Here is an 18,504-nt window from a genome sequence, read left to right as displayed (position 1 = left end):
GAGTAAAAACAATATAACAATCAAAACATAACATTAATTCAGATTTATAACAACAACTATTTCCCTTTGAATATGACTTCACTATTTCTATTAAATATACAGATTAAATAGGGGGTGTTCTCATCCAGCTCAAAATATTGATTAAGGGTTTAGGGCTGGGGGATTATGGTCTGTAGCTGAAATGTGTTCACCTAATTAGATATGGATTAACCGTTTAATAAGTGTCATGTGAACTGTGTTTAATAAGTGTCATGTGAACTGTGTTTAATGAGTGATTTTTTACAAAGTAATGAATCAATTTCGCCATCCCCATCCGAATATCTATAAACTTGTTACTGTGCTGAAAAGAGAGCAGACGCTGACTGAAATAAGAATTGTACAGCTCAGTGCTAACGGCATTTCCAGGCCAAAGAAGAAAGCCTACCGTGAACTAGAAGAGAGACTTCAAGCATTGATAGATCAGTTCCGAAATGGTCAAAGAGACATTATGCTTTATGTAGATGCGGTATCTCATCTTGTCCATTTAGAGTAAAAAGTATGAAATGTTTACTTGCCCATATGAAATATATATTTTTAATGTTGATGCTCATTTCATAGTGCTATTTAGTTATTTATTTTTTATATTAAGTTTTTCCATTTACATTAAAAGTGTTAAAATAAACATGTTTTACTATAATAAATGTTGAATAAAACATTATCAAGTGATTTTGTTTTACTATTAGGTTTAACCTAATGAAATAAACAGTGCCCAATGTGAAACAGACTACAGCTAATCCTTCTTTAGAAATTCCAATTAACACCTTAGTCACGCTAACATGATTTTTTAAAGTTTTGAGCTGGGTAAGAATGAACCCAATGAATACATTTAATTATATTGTAGGAGATTAGTGTCCCAGTCTGACTATAGCTGTTAACAAGTTGAACCAGCGGCTGGCAGGCAGGATACGCCCACATTTTCGAGAGATGGATAGAGAACAAGCTAAAAAGAAAGTGATTTTTCGTACAATCAGGGGCCATAATTCAGGAAGTTACTGTCCGATATGCACGAATATCGACAGGAACCGAGATCTTTGAGTTACAAACTTACATTTAAAGTTTAAACTAAATCGGATAAAAATTGTGACCTCTACAGTGTTCACAAGCTAAAAATATGATTTTTCGTACAATCAGGGGCCATAATCCATGAAGTTACAATCTGATACATGCCAATATCGAAAGGAACCGAGATCTTAGGGTGATAAACCTATATTTCAAATTTCATTGAAATCGGATAAAAATTGTGACCTGTAGATTGTTCACAAACAATTGTGGACGGACGGACGGACAGGGGCGACGACAATATACGTCCACATGAAAATGTGGCGTATAAAAACTATAATATTGGGTTCTTAGAATTATTTCTGAATAAACACTATAATAAAAATATTTCTGTCAAGCATCATATTGAAATGCTTGGTTATATAAACACCTACACCAAGTTTGAACATTCTAGCTCAATTAGAAAGAGTTATTGTGTCCCAAAAAGTGTGACGGACAGACAGACAGACAGATGGACGAACCCATTTTAATATTCCCCATGCTTTCGTCAAGCAGATTGTGAAAATATATATATATGTTTTGAATGGAGATTATTGGTATACCTACCTCCATCATCAACAAACCATCGGTCTTTATTACCCATAGGATCTTGATCTTTCAGTAAACCAACAACACTACCTTGCTGTAAAGATAGATCCATTAAATCTACAGCTGTATAATTGCTGGTAACTTCATACAAATTATAGGATGTATGTTGTTGTGTTACATAAATCTTCTGACTATCACTCTGATAACAACTAGAACCCTAAAATTACAAGTTACATTTGAAGAAACAACTCGTAAAATATTTCATTTTTGACCAATACCAAAGTTCAAGATGGGCCTTTTATGATAGTGGGGCTTGTCCATAACTATTTTGTATCCCTATAAAGCATTGCAACATTCGCTAAAAAAAAATTCATCTATCCATCATACTACAATAGAACTGAATGAAACATACACCAAGGGTTGTCAAGTCCCTAACAGACCCACAAGACCCCCAATGCTTCAAACCAGATTTGAAATAAATCTGTTAAAAAATATGGCATTTATCGTGTGATTTGTGTTCACATTGTTTTCTGAAAAGGAGGCATAGCCGCATAACTCCAGAACAGAAGGTCTGACGAGCACCAAAATCATCCAGGATCATTCCATGTCAACTGGACCAAATTTCGGAAAGTTGGGAACATGACCCCCTCCGAAACCAGCAGCTGCCAGGCAGGATACGCCCACATTTTGCAAGAGATGGATAGAGAACAAGCTAAAAACAAAAAGGATTTTTTGTACTATCAGGGGCCATAATCCAGAAAGTTATGGTCTTAAATGCGCAAATATCAAAAGGAACTGAGATTTTTGGAATATAAAGATATGTTATAAATTTATACAAAATTGGATAAAAATTGTGACCTCTAGAGGGTCCATAACCTTTGTATTACATACTTATACACAATTTGTGTACAAAGAGTGTCCATTTTGTAGGGCTGTTTCATTTCGATTTTTCCGAAATTCCAATTCAACCTTCATTATGGTGGAATGGTGATATATCTAAACAGGTTTTAACATCGGAAAAAAAATTGTGACCTCTAGAGAATCCACAAGCTAAAAATGCGATTTTTCGACCAATCAGCGGCCGTAATCAAGGAAGTTACGTTCGGATATGCGTGATTATCAACAGGAATCAAGATCTTTATGATAAAAACATATATTTAAAGTTTCATACAAATCAGATAAAAACTGTGGCCTATAGAGGTCAACACTCCACAACCTTGATATACCATATTTTTACACTATTTGCGTACAATTTTTGTCCAATTTTCACGAAATTCGAACTCAACCATCTTTAGTGTATAACTGTGATATATTCATAAGTTTTGTTTTTTTTAAATTGGATAAAAATTTTGACCTCTATAGGGACCACAAACTCTAAACGTGATTTTTCGTACAATCAAGGGCCATAATTCAGAAAGTTATAAACATCCATTTCAAGTTTCATCAAAATCAAATAAAAATTGTGACCTCTAGGAGGTCCACAACCTTGATATACCAGATGTTCACACTATTTGCGTAAACAAGGGACGGCCATTTTGTCTGACATTTTTGGTCCAATTTTCACTCAGTTTGAACTCAACCATCATTAGGGTGTAACGGTGATATACTGAAATGTTTGTGACCTCTAGAGGGACCACAAGTTAAAAGCGCGATTTTTCGTAAAATCAGGGGCCATAATTCAGGAAGTTACGATCCGATATGCTAAAATATCGAAAGGAACCAAGATCTTGGGGATATAAATATGCATTCCAAGTTTCATCAAAATCAGATGAAGATTGTGACCTCTAGAGGGTCCACAACCTTGATATACCATATTATACACTATTTGCGTACAAGGGGCAGCCATTTTGTCTGGCAGTTTTGGTCTGATTTTCACGAAAATTCAAACTAAACCATCGAACTAAAACCCACATTTTGCAAGAGATGGACAGAGAACAAGCTCAAAAAAAGAAGTGATTTTTCGTACAATCAAGGGCCACAATTCAGAAAGTTACAATCCGATATGCATGAATATTGAAAGGAACCAAGATCTTTGGGTTATAAACATGTATATCAAGTTACATCAAAATCGGATCAAAATTGTGTCCCCTCTCTAGAGGTTCCAAAACCTTGATATACCATATATTTACAATATTTGCATACGAGGGGCAGCCATTTTGTCTGGCAGTTTTGGTCTGATTTGTACGAAATTCGGACTCAACCATCATAAGAGTTTAACAGTGAAATATTCAAACGTTTTTTTTAAATCGGATAAAAATTGTGACATCTAGAGGGATCACATCCTAAAAACGCGACTTTTCATACAATCAAGGGCCATAATTCAGGAAGTTATGATCCAATATGTGCGAATATCGAAAGGAACCAAGATCTTTGGGTTATAAATATGTATTTCAAGTTTCATCAAAATCGGATCAAAATTGTGACCTCTATAGGGTCCACAACCTTGATATACCATATTTTTACGCTATTTGAGAACGAACGGCGGCTATTTTGTCCGTCAATTTCGAACTCAGTTGTCCTTAGTGTGTAACGGTGACATAATAATATGGTTTTTTAAATCGGATAAAAATTGTGACCTCTATAGGGTCCACAAGCTAAAAACGTGACTTTTCGTACAATCAGGGGCCATAATTCAGGAACTTACGGTTCAATATGCACGAATATCGAAAGGAACCGAGATCTTTGGGTTATAAACTTACATTTCAAGTTTCAACAAAATCGGATTCAAATTGTGACCTCTATAGGGTCCACTACCTTGATATACCGTATTTTTACGCTATTTGAGAACGAAGGGCGCCCATTTTGTCTGTCAGTTTTGGGCCGATTTTCACAAAATTCAAACTCAGTCGTCCTTTGGGTGTAACGGTGATCTAAAAATACGTTTTTTTAAATCGGATAAAAATTATGACTTCTATAGGGTCCACAAGCTAAAAACGCGATTTTTCATACAATCAGGGGCCATAATTCAGGAAATTACGATCCGATATGCGCGAATATAAAAAGTAACCAAGATCTTTAGGATATAAACATGCATACCAAGTTTCATCAAAATCGGATGAAAGTCCGATTTTCACATAATTTGAACTCGACCATCATTAGGGTGTAACGGTGATATACTAAAACGGTTTTTCAAATCAAATAAAAATTGTGACCTCTAGAGGGACCACAAGCTAAAAACGCGAGTTTTCGTACAATCAGGATCCATAAATCAGCAAGTTACGATCCAATATATGCAAATATCGAAAAAAACCCAAGATATTTGGGTTATAAACATGTATATCAAGTTTCATCAAAATCTGATCAATATTGTGACCTCTAGAGTGTCCACAAGCTAAAATAAACTTGATTTTTCGTACAATCAGGGGCTATAATCCATGAAGTTATGGTCCGATACATGTGAATATCGAAAGGAACCGGGGCGATGACAATATACGTCCACATGAAAATGTGGGCGTATAAAATTCATAAAAAAATATCTTCGCTGTCAAATTTAACTACTTTTGATGAGGGTGAAAAAAACTTTCACAATTTTTGGGTTTGAGTCAAACTAACTCTAAAACCATTCCAAATAAAACAAAAAACGTTGTAATAACATACACCAAACAGATAACACAATTGGACTTTTGATCGTATTTTTTTAACCAAATTCTGAGATACGAGTTTTACGTGAATTTCTTTGCCAAAGTTTTACAAAGTTTGGATGTATTATGTGTATATACGAGATTTTTTTACAATATGGTAAGTAACGTACTGTTAGTTATCTACGGTAATACAGGCAAATATCTTAAATACACTTTTATAAAGGAACGAAATCATTTTTTTTAATAATTTGACAGTTTTGGCAGGGTTTTTTGTCGATAAAAGAGACATTTATGGAGGGATTCATGAGTAAAAAAACCAAACAACAATTATTACTTAATAACAATTTAATTTCAAAAACACTAACAAAACTCAAATTCAACAGTAGGTTAAATTGCTAATGACAAACAAAATGACAGAGGTTCATCACACGAATGACAAAGGTTCAATACACGATTGACAGAGAATGACAGAGGTACACAACACGAATGACAAACATACTGACATAGGTTCACCACACGAACGACAAACAGAATGATAGAGGTTCACCACACGAATGACAATCAGAATGACAGGTTCACCACACGAATGACAAAGTGAATGACATAGATTCACCACAAGCATGACAAATAAAATGACAGAGATTCACCACACGAATGACAAACAGAATGACAGAGGTTCACCAGACGAATGACAAACAGAATGACAGAGGTTCGACACACGAATGACAAACAGAATGACAGAGGTTAGACACGCGAATGACAAACAGAATGACAGAGATACGCCAGACGATGACAAAGAATGACAGAGGTTAATCAGATGAATGGCAAACAGAATGACACAGGTTAACCACACCAATGACAGAATCACAAAGGTACACCAGCAGAATGACAAACAGAATGGCAGAGTTTCACAATATGAATGACAAACATAATGAAAGAGGTTCACAAGATGAATGCCAAACAGAATGACAGAGGTGCACCAGCCGAATGACAAACAGTATGACAGAGGTTCACCTCACGAAAAACAAACAGAATGACAGAGGTTCACCACACGAATGACAAAGTGAATAACATAGGTTCACCACAGGAATGACAAACAAAATGACAGAGGTCCACCAGACGAATGACAAAGAGAGTGACAGAGTTTCACCACACCAATGACACTGGTGTACCAGACGAATGACAAAGAATGTTCACCAGACGAATGACAAAGAGAATGACAGAGGTTCACCACACGAATGACAAACAGACATTAGGCCGATGAACTCGTGTCATACGCACAAATGACAGAGGTACACCAGACGAATGACAGACAGAATGACATAGGTTCACCACATGAATGACAAACAGAATGATAGAGGCTCACCACACGAATGACAATCAGAATGCCCAGTTCACCACACGAATGACAAAGTCAATGACATAGATTTATCATACGAATGACAGAGGTTCACCAGATGAATGACAAACAGAATGACAGAGGTTCGACATACGAATAACAAACAGAATGACAGAGGTCCGACACACGAATGACAAACAGAATGAGGTTCGACACACAAATAACAAACAGAATGACAGCAGTTCGACACACGAATGACAAACAGAATGGCAGAGATACACCAGACGATGACAAAGAATGACAGAGCTTAATCAGACGAATGGCAAACAGAATGACACAGGTTAACCACACCAATGACATAGAATGACACAGCTACACCAGCCGAATGACAAACAATACGAATGACAAACATAATGAAAGAGGTTCACAAGAGGAATTCCAAACATAATGAAAGAGGTTCACAAGAGGAATTCCAAACAGAATGACAGAGTTTCACAACACCAATGACAGAGGTGCACCAGCCGAATGACAAACAGTATGACAGAGCTTAATCAGACGAATGGCAAACAGAATGACACAGGTTAACCACACCAATGACATAGAATGACACAGGTACACCAGCCGAATGACAAACAGAATGGCAGAGTTTCACAATACGAATGACAAACATAATGAAAGAGGTTCACAAGAGGAATTCCAAACATAATGAAAGAGGTTCACAAGAGGAATTCCAAACATAATGAAAGAGGTTCACAAGAGGAATTCCAAACATAATGAAAGAGGTTCACAAGAGGAATTCCAAACAGAATGACAGAGTTTCACAACCCCAATGGCAGTGGTGCACCAGCCGAATGACAAACAGTATGACAGAGGTTCATCACACGAATGACAAACAGAATGACAAGTTCACCAGACGTATGACGAACTGAATGACACAGGTTCACCACACAAATGACAAAGTGAATGACATAGGTTCACCACACGAATGACAAACAAAATGACAGAGGTACACCAGACGAATGACAGAGGTACACCAGACGAATGACAAAGAATGACAGAGCTTCATCACACCAATGACAGGTTCACCAGATGAATGACAAACGGAATGACAGGTTCAATACGCAAATGACAAACAAAACAACAGAATGACAAGAGAGTGACAGAGTTTCATCACAGCAATGACATACTTTGTCATACTTCTGGTATACCTTTGGCATTCAGCTGACGAATTTCTTGCCATCCACTTTGTCATTCGCCTGGTGAATCTGACATCCACTTATCCACATTGTCATTGGTCCTGTAAACCTATTTTATCCACCTTGTCATTCGTCCGTCTAGCGAATTATCATTCACTCTGTAAATAGTCCGATGTAGGCTAATTCCCTGTCATTCGTCTGGTGATTTCTATTATTCACGTTTTCATATGTCAGTCATTCGTCTGGTGTACCTCTGTCATTCGTATGACGAAGCTCTGTCATTCTCTTCATCTTCATCTTCATTTTCTTTCATTCCTCCCGTAAACCTGTGCCATTCTTCTTGTGAATCTCTATCATTCATTTTGTCATTCTTCTTGTGAATCTCTATCATTCACTTTGTCATTCGTGTGGTTAACCTCTGTCATTCTGTTTGTCATTGGTGTGGTGAACCTTTGTCATTGGTCTGGTGAACCGTTCATTTTTGGGCAATGTATTTCCGTTCAGGCACAAACATTAGAGAATACATATCATATAATTGACAAATGAAATCGCTCGGGGTTTACTTTTGGAATACTACAATACGTAAGTGGAGCTTTGTGCAAAACTCGTTTTAGTTTCAGATTGATTCATTCTAAAAATTCGGAAGACAAAGAAAATTTTTGGTCAAATTCCCCACCCCCAACCTGCCCCCTATACGGAGGTTCACCAGACGACTGACAAAGTGGATGACAGAACTTCGCCAGACGAATGACAAAGTGAATGACAGAAATCACCAGGCGAATGGCAGAGAATGACACAGATTCACCGGACGAATGACAAACTGAATGACATATCCACCGACCGGAGGAATGACAAAGTGATCAGTAACAAAGATCTAAAGAATGCCAGATGTTCAGACAACGAATGACAAAGTGAATGACAAATCACCAGGTGAATGGCACAGATTCACCAGACGAAAGACAAAGTGAATGACAAGTCACCAGACGAATGACAGATTCTACTGACGGAAGGTTGATAGATTTGTTCCCCGGACGAATGACAAACTGAATGACATATCCACCGACTGGAGGAATGACAAAGTGATCAGTAACAAAGATCTAGTGAATGACAGATGTTCAGAAGACGAATGACAAAGTGAATGACAAATCTCCAGGTGAATGGCACAGATTCACCAGACGAATGACAAAGTGAATGACAAGTCACCAGACGAATAACAGATTCTACTGACGGAAGGTTGAGAGATAAGGTTTCTTATCTAGTGTGATACAGTCTGTTCCCTGATCAGTTTCATGCAATTGAAATAAAATATTAATTACTCCAAAAAAGACAAATTAACACTGAGAAGTAGTAATAGTGTTATTTGTACCTTTAGGGCATAAATATCACCCGATTTGGTAAATTTGTATGAATATCGATAAAATTAAAAGGGGTGAGAAATTGACTGAAAGGTGATTTAATTATCGCTAGGGGTGAAAATCTCTGCGACGGTGCGTTTTCTGTACTGGATGTGTTAATTAATGAATGGGTTAAAAACGACTGACACGGTGTGTATTCTTTGTTTGGTGAGTTTTCTCGAAAGCGTGTAATAACTGCACCAAAGGTGTTTTATCAAGGACTAACAGGCTTTATCTGACGCGTAGGTGTTAAATCCAATTTACCGTGCGATTTCTTGTTCGACCGTGTGTTTTACGCAGATCGGTCTTTGTTATGGGTAGGTCTTTATACATGGATTTATACTTGGTGTATAGATACATCTGTGCCTTCTTTAATCTATGCTTATTTCATTTGTTGATTAATACGTCTTTTATACTGCGTACCATTGCCTGGCTGCAGTTATTTACATTTCTTGTCTCTTTGTGGGTTTCATTTGTTAACATTATTGTGGTACCACTGAACTATAAATGTGTGTGTCTTAAAATCGGTCACACGCAATATCGTTACAGGCCTTCACGTCTAAAAAATCATGGAGAGCTAAAAAAAGCTCTCCTGGGATTGGAAAAAACTGAAAATCGCTCTCCTGGAATTAAGGACAGATGATGACGCATGTAATGTTGTTTATTTCAAGAATAAAACACTGTATTGCTATTATTTTGTTTCTTTTTTATTTTGACTAGAATAAAAAAAACACTTTAATTTTAAACAAACATAATAAACTGACTAGAACTTAGTACCTTGCCAAACTACAAGCATCAACCATCGCTATATTATTATATATATATATATTTTTTTGTTCTGACAATTTATTGTTTTGCGGGTTGAAATTAGTACCACGTAAACGGTAACTCATTGCCGGTTTATTGTTTTGCGTGTTGAAATGAGTACCGCGCAACCCATAGCTCATAGCCAGTTTATTGTTTTGCGTGTTGAAATTAGTACAATGTACGTAACCCGTACTTGTTTCGTTGCAACTTTTAATAGATAACCATTTTGCAATTATATTTATATTATAAACAAAAAAATGTTAGCTGTTCAATAATAATTGTTATATAGCCAGCGTATTTAACAATCATCACATAGATGGTTTCCTATACCGTGAGGGTTTGAACAGTGTTTCATTAATAATTAATTAGACCTAGCAAAACTTATTTAACAATCGTCACATATAGATGGTTTCCATAGCGGTCAGATTAAAGTACATAGTTGAGTATTGGTGGGAGGACATGAAATTTCATATATTATATAAATCCCATGTAATTTCGTCAAATCACTTCATTGTGGAAGCAGACTCTACATTAAGTTATTTGAGACACACTCTTCTATAATTAAACTAATTTTCTGTACGATGTCGGTTCGATATCAGTGTTGGTGTACGCGTTGTGATGGAAGTGAAGAATATAATCGTCGAACTGTCGAGGAACTCATCGTAGCCGAAAGAGACAGAGGGATTATTAAAAGATGTATTGCATAATGGTGTTTATTTTGCCATCCGGTTTAACAGTTCGCCGGATAATGAAATGTCCTTAGAAATAGTCAGGACCCACATAATGCGCACAATAATAAATTTTCTGAAATAATAATAATTCAAACAAGTCAAATGATTAATTGATTCCAAGTATATATCATGGCATGTCAGTACAGACTACTGCAATAAGAGTTATTTTCTTTATTACAAATAATCACAAATAACCAAATCAAAATAAGACAATAATCGTCATAAATTTATTCACATTTTTGATATTTTCAATAATACCATTATTGATCATGAAAGCTAATTAATAGCTGAGAGACTAATCTTGTCGGCTCATAATCTTAATTGGTTAATTAACACGTCAGTGTTATAAACTCTACCAAATGTTGACTCATCTGATTGTGTATTGGTCTGTTTATAAAGTTTAACACTGATATGCTTATTACCCGAGATTATTAGCCGATTATAAGATTAGCCAACATATGATTTTACCATAATATATTAACATGGAGTTTTAAAGTTATAAAAGAGAAACCAACATATTTTTGAAAATCAATATTAATTTCATTTTCAGAGAACTTCTATTGGAAAATTGCTAGCTGATCCAACAGATTCCCCATTCCCCACATTGCAAAACAGATCAACATGTCAAATCGATTCAGTTACTGGTATAAGGTTTTAAAATATCATGTCTTAAATAGCCCCTTCGTCCCTTTAAATATATATTTTTTTATAATTTAACTTATAAATGCAAGACACAAACTGCTTACCGTATTTATACAATAGACGATAAATATCCCAAAGAATAACCCGGTTCAGTTTCTTTCCAATAATTATCACAAAAACAGATCATTAAATTTCATTTTTCCAGTTAACATATCGAAGAAGCTTTCAATAAAACACCTAACAACCAGATCTTATGAATGGAATCTTGTCAGGACAGAACTTAGATTAATAGTAACTGATGCGACAATTACATCAAAGAGTCCACATCAAAAGAGTACAAAATAAATTGCCTAACAAAAAAGCGTGTATTAGTTAAAGGGGCATGGTGCGATATAAGGGATGATTTTTATGCCAAATTACAAAAATTATCACCACCGGTTAAGGAATGATTTTATTGACAGTATGTCAACTGCGAATATGATGATTAAGTATTCTTTTCACACCCTGCATGCGCCAACCTTCAAGTCTATACCGATTCAAAAATTTAATTATCTCTCATATCCACAATTTTTAAAGCCTGAGTTTTATCGTAAATAAAATTAATAGAATCCGTTGTAACCTACTGGTAATACATGATGTAAATTGCAGGAGATGGGGTGTGCTATTCATCGTAGCCCGTTCGTAATTTAGCCATGACAACGGCACATATTCTGTGTGAAAATCCAGATTGGTCGCGTCCCAATGATTTCTTACTACAAGGACGTAACTAGCTCATAGAAACGATGGGGTGGGGAGTGTTCTCAAGGGGTGCTGTAAAATTGACGGACAATGTATATCTATAGACAAAATCATTTAACGTGTCACGTGACTTGAAATGGGTGTTTACATTTGTCTCAAAACGAGGCTACGTTACAATTTATAGTAATAAAGCGCGGAAAAAATGTTTCTAAGATTTTTGTAAGAGCCAGTGAATAACTTTTCGTATAATATATATACCAGTAACTAATAACTGATTTATAAGTGCAGTTGTAATCGAATCTTCGATTGATAATAGACTATAATTAGCTATCACTACCAGCACTCAGCAGCGAATAGGCTATAGCGGTACACTGAATTGACGGCATTATTATTGCATGGCTTCTACTACACTGCATTGTGTATGTTGTTCTAACCACGCTGGTTGTTGCGCGTGTGTTACAAAGCTGATAAAACACTGGACCAAATCCCTTCGTAGTTTCCCCAAAATAAATCCAGTCACATGGGCCGAATGGTTAAAACAAGGAGGTAAAAAGAATGTTGGTGAAAAAAGTTACAAATTCTTTCGTGAAGCCTACGTCCATGAGATATACACAGCACAATATCGGTCTGACCCTGTTGGGGATATATTTCACTATATTAAAGCTAGATGTTATCGATCACTGAAAAAAAACGAAGAACCACATTATATATATCTAGTACTCGAAGCAACAGGCGAAGTTGAAAAACACGCCTCTGTGCACAAAGCTCACTGTTCGTGTAAAGGGGGGATCGGAGGACACTGTAACCACGTATTCGCTCTAATATTTCAGTTGAATGATTTTTCGTGTTTGGCAATAAAAGACATACCGATTGATGAGTGTTGCACCAGCCGGCCACAAACTTGGCACATTCCCCGGGCAAAAAATATATGCCCATTGCCTGTCATGGGAACGCATTTTGCACGTGCAGCAACTGATTATAATAATGAAAGAAAACGAGATCCTGTTAGATGCAAGCTCTTTGATGCTAGAGGCCCCACGATTAAATCCGGCTTAGAAAAGGAACATGTTGATTCTCAAGTGGAGTATTTGAAAAATAAAAATTTGAAAATAGGCCCAAGTTCATTAACTTTCCGGATATCCCAATAGTTAATCCTAGTGAAAACGCTTTCCATTTAGATGTGCCGGATTTGTCCGTAAGAAACTTTTGCCTTGATCACATTTTGATAGATATACACGATTCTCATAGTTTAGAGAAACGAACAGTTCTGCAAAATGATTGCACTGAGTGGTTATATGAACATAAATATAGATTAACGGCTTCTAATTTTAATAAAATATATTCACGGGTTAAAATACCTACAGATGCCATGCTTAATTCAATATTTTTATCCAAAGATTTATCTAACATTAAAGGTAAATTAAACAAAAAAATAGCAAGAACAATTTATGCCAAAAAAATGCAAAATCAAACACCAGGATGTTTAGTTTTTGACGCAGGACTATTAGTGCACCCGTCTATGCCCTACCTGGGTGCAAGCCCTGATGCAAAAGTGTTTGACCCATCTGCTTATGAAGCGTATGGGCTATTGGAGATAAAATGTCCATTTTCAAAGAAAAACGAAACGCTCGAGCAAGCTGCAACAGACACCACATTTTATCTTGAGAAAAATGGAGATAGTTACAAACTAAAAAGGAAACATCCAAATGGATACTTCTGTCAAGTTCAGGGACAATTAGCGCTCACGGGATTAAAATGGTGCGATTTCTGCGTATACCTTTCCGAATCTAATGAAATGTGTGTTGACAGAATATATTTTGACAATGTTTTTTGGACAAATGAACTTTTCCCCAAACTTTCTGATTTCTACTTGCATTATGCAATGAGATTTCTTATACATGGACATATATAGTTTATTTCTTATTTATGAAATTAAATATTTAGGACGATAAAATTACCACTTCGAATAACAATATATATTACACAGTGTAGCTGTTACATTGGGTAACATACAGATTAGCATTGTGAAGAAAAAAAAATAACTGTCACTTCCTTGGCCGAAAATACAGCCCCAATTTTAATAATTAGGCCTTAGGCCTAGGAATAAATAAAGCACACGCAAATAACGTCTATATTTCTAGACTGAGTTGACTGTCACTTAATATATATAGAACTAATTATGAGAAAAGAATAATGTTTTTTTTGTTATTTTGTGTCGATATACCATTTCTTGTCTTAATGTACATCGTTACAATAAAAGCCTTATAAACATACACAGATTGTTTAAAACATAAATTTCAACAATCATTATCCGATAGAAGAACAGGATTTTGCAAATTCGAAAGAAGACAAGCAACTGTCCATATTTGATTAATGCTACCAAACATTGTAACTGGTATTACCGAATTCAATATTCTGAACCTACGAATTTTACAAATTGCTCGCTCGACATGTATACGATGCTTAGCTATTGTCTGGGTTTTTATAACATCATCTTCTTCAAATCCAACCATATTTCTGAGAAAAGGTGGAATATTCAAATGTAGTTTAAGCTTGCACAATTCTTCGTGAATTTCAAAACCTTTGTCGGCCATGACCCCGTCACCCTCGTTTATCTCCCCGTGTGCAACCTTTTGCCTCAAAACCTGAAAAAAACCAGACCTAGTTACTATCTGTTTATCGCTTATTGACCCTTCGTAAAGTTGTGATACAAACATAATTCCTCCGTTGGGATCTACGCCTATAAGACCCTTTAATGTTGTGTGCGATTTATAATAACTGTAACTTTCACTGTGTTTCTGCAGTGCACTTGGAACCTGAATTTTAAGCTCAGTTGCATCAATAATTATTAAATTATTCGGATAAATATCAAGAAAGTCTTTCGGAGAATTCTCTAAAATAATAGTGCGATTTGGCCAAATTTTGAGACTACCCAAAGTAAGGTATAAGTAATTTATCCACGTGTAAAGAATATTAGTTACCGTGCCATCAGATATACAAAATCTCTTACCGAGATCAATATTTGTTAACCCCATTCTCAGTTTCATTAGCAGTAGAAGATATTCGTCTTCTATTAGTAATTTATGGGATGTCGGTCTTGTTTTGATTTGATCAGTTTGGGTAGCATTTTCATGTACAGAAATATCTTGTGTGTCATTGTTATCGAACAAGTTTTCGGTATCAATCTGACTTGATTTTGCTGCATTTGTATTCCAATATGTTAAAAGTTTTCGGTCAATTCCAGGTAGAACAAATTTTAAGCTATTATAAAACTCCTCGTGGGAATTAAATCCGGTGAAGTGTGTGAACAATTTAAATTCTTTCTTAGCACTTGTACACTTAGACAGTAAATGTGAAACTGAAAATTTATGCGTGCATGATATTTGTTGAAAACGTCTCTCAAGGTCACCACAGAAGTCGTCATCAAATGTTTGGGTTTTTCGAGATACGAGGTGACCAGTGACACTGTCTCCCTCTCCCTCCGATGCCGTGTCTGTCGCTTCGTCCTCTTCCACTCGTCTAGCGGTCAATTTTGTTAAAACATTAGAGTGTCTTGGATTTACTTCCTTTGTCCATTCAAAAATTTGTGGAATAGCATCGGATTTCAATCTTTTTTTACTAGCATCAGGCTCAATGAAAGACTCGGGTAAAAAATGTTCACTACATATTTTTGTTGAAGAATTAACATTAAAAAATCTAGGGTCTCGTTTCATTTTCACGATCCATGCTTTTAAGAGAGGTTTGTTGTTTATTGGGAGACCATGAAATGATAAGTCCTTACGCTTTTCGGAATTGTTTTTACACCTTCCTGCACAACAATAGTGCGGCATAATTATAATAATAACAATGGCGGGTGTCGGCACGAAGGCCTACACCGGTCCGGTACCTAAATGTTAGTCACGAGAATGTGGACAAATCGATAATAATAACATAATATTAAAACAATAGTAAGTCGTATATGTTTGGGATAAACACTAGGGAGTTCTGTAATGTTAATATAATAAACTTGATTAGCTTTATAAAACTATAAACGGTTTGTTTATGTTGTTACAACCATTACACACGCTACGCTATGACGCGAGAGTTGTAGTGTTGTACCCAATTCAGATCACGTGACATTCTCGCTGACGTTAGCTGATTTTGTCTATTGTTTGCGGGGGGGGGGGGGGGGGGGGCTTTGCCCCACCTGCCCCTTAGTTACGGGCCTGACTTACTGACAATACAGAATATAAGTATTGTCTACAAGACTACGGCATGGTAGCAATTTGTTGTTAAAGGGGCTTCTATTTTAGTCAATTATCGATTCCTATTGATAGCACGTGTGAATTCACGTAATTTGGAAACTTGACTGACAGTATGCATTGACTCAGACTTTTTGGTGGCAAAATGAAAAGGTCATCAAGATATTATCCGACTGATAACGCGTTAATGTGCATGTGTTCAGCAAGGTTGACAGTGACTTCTGACGATGTGTGCTTAAAAACAGGAGATGAAGGCATTTAATTCATTTGTGATTTAAACCCGAAGATATATTACTTCAGATGTGATTTATCAATTTAAAATGCATTGTGTAACTTATTTGTCAGAATGGAAATGGCTATTTCAATGGACAAAACTTTCGCCCACGGTAAGACCAGCATCTATGTGTGTAAATTTTGAAATTTCGTAATTTTAATGAGTTTGAAATAGTCGATCGATGCAAGTATTAAAATGTCGAACATATTGATAAGTAATGTATCGGTACAACCATAATTCTGTTTATTTTATTATATAAATGCCTGCCAATGTTTGATATTTGTTATATTTTCAATATAAGCCAGTAAAATCTGCGTGTCTAACCGTGTTAAATTAACAATCTTTTTTTGCATGCCGTATTAGCTGATATTCGACTACGATATCACTGCCGTGGAATCGCACGATAAATACATAAACCTATTTCAAACCAGCTATGGATGTGCTGACTGTACATGCGTGAAAGTCAGACTTTTTAAAATTCGCCGTGGATGGCGGTTTAAAATAATCACGGAGGTCGGCAGTTTACTCAAATTCGCGAAGGAAATTTAGAGCGGAATTTTGAGCTTGGCCAGAGCAGATTGATTAACCGACGTCGTCGATTTTTACATTTATATTTTATTATGCAACTTTATAAGTGGCGTGACTATAAAACACGTACTGCGTCTTATGTTCATCAACAAATACAAAAGACGCATAGAAGAAACAGCCCCGTACAACTTCCACATATAAAGACCTGTCCTTATACAAAGTCCTATTTGCGAAAAACACACCGGCGAATGAAAAATCGCACGGTAAAAACAATTTTCCTTCCCAAGTTTCCATTTAACACTCACGCGTCAGATAAAGTCGGTTGGTCCTTGATTATACCCTTTTGGTGCAGTTATAACAACTATCGAGAAAACACACCAATTAAACAATACACACCGTGTCATTTGTTTTTAACCCGTCAGTTAATTAACATACTCAGTACAGAAAACGCACCGTCCCAGAGTTGTTCACACCTAGCGATAATTAACTCGCCTTTCAGTCTATTTTTCAACCTGGTTAATTAACACACCTTATCTAGAGATTTTAAGCCATAATGAGGAGTTATAATCCGAATTTTATTTTTTTATCGAGATACGTAGGTATTGACCGTTTTGCGAGTTTTTAATGCGGCAAACGTACGTTTTAACCGTTACCTATTTCTCAGTGATAGCCAGGACCGAACATTTACTTCAATTTCTTAGCCTTTAAAATGCGTGGATAATCGAGACTAGATCGTGTGAACGATTATAATACCGAATCGCTGATTGGGTATGTTTGTGTAGATATATAAATATTATCCAATGAAATTACTCGTTATGGAGCTAATTAATCGGAAGCGTTTAAAAAGTAAACACAAATGACACTCGCCGAGGCCTACCGATTTTTCTCAATTTCTGACGTTTTTATTGGAAGTTAATTTGAATTTCATGAAAAACTATAGCGGGAACATCTGTAATAACGTTTTGTTATTGCAACCGCCTGACGATACCCATGGAGGGGTTGAAATAGTTATTCCATATTTGACGCCCATGTATAATTCAAACGAATTGCAACGAAAGCATACATTAATTTCTTGTAAACAAAAATCACATACACGAGTTATCTCCCTTCAGGCGAGTAAGCGTAAAACTCTGATTTGGGCTCAACGTTGCGAGGCTTTTAAATTCAACTAAATTGTTATTTTGTACTTCCAAAGTCAACAATTTGGTGTTATTGGGCAGTTATTGGGTGTTATTGAGCAGTTATTGGGTGTTATTAATTTCTTGTCAACAAAAATCACATATACGAGTTATCTCCCTTCAGGCGAGTGAGCGTGAAACTCCGATTTGGACACAAAGCAGCGATGCTTCTTAAATTCAACTAAATTGTTATTTTGTGTTTCCAAAGTCAACATTTTGTAGTTATTGG

The 18,504-nt window shown here is 36.0% G+C and overlaps 1 protein-coding gene across 1 annotated transcript; it reads left to right on the top strand.

Annotated features, from left to right (window-relative positions):
- Positions 1 to 12,713: 12,713 nt before the first annotated feature.
- Positions 12,714 to 16,936, top strand: LOC126824334 (uncharacterized; the record flags this gene model as incomplete). The annotated part of the gene is made up of 3 exons (XM_050553536.1): positions 12,714 to 12,825; positions 13,470 to 13,851; positions 16,933 to 16,936. Coding segments are annotated over 3 exons (498 nt in total), but the record flags the coding sequence as incomplete, so codon positions are not given.
- Between the last annotated feature and the right edge of the window lie 1,568 nt (positions 16,937 to 18,504).

This window comes from Patella vulgata, chromosome 6 (genome assembly GCF_932274485.2).
Source record: "Patella vulgata chromosome 6, xgPatVulg1.2, whole genome shotgun sequence".
In the NCBI taxonomy this organism is placed as follows: Eukaryota; Metazoa; Mollusca; class Gastropoda; family Patellidae; genus Patella; species Patella vulgata.
The sequence above is the reverse complement of the archived record's forward strand: the minus strand, read 5'-3'. Positions and strand labels throughout refer to the sequence as shown.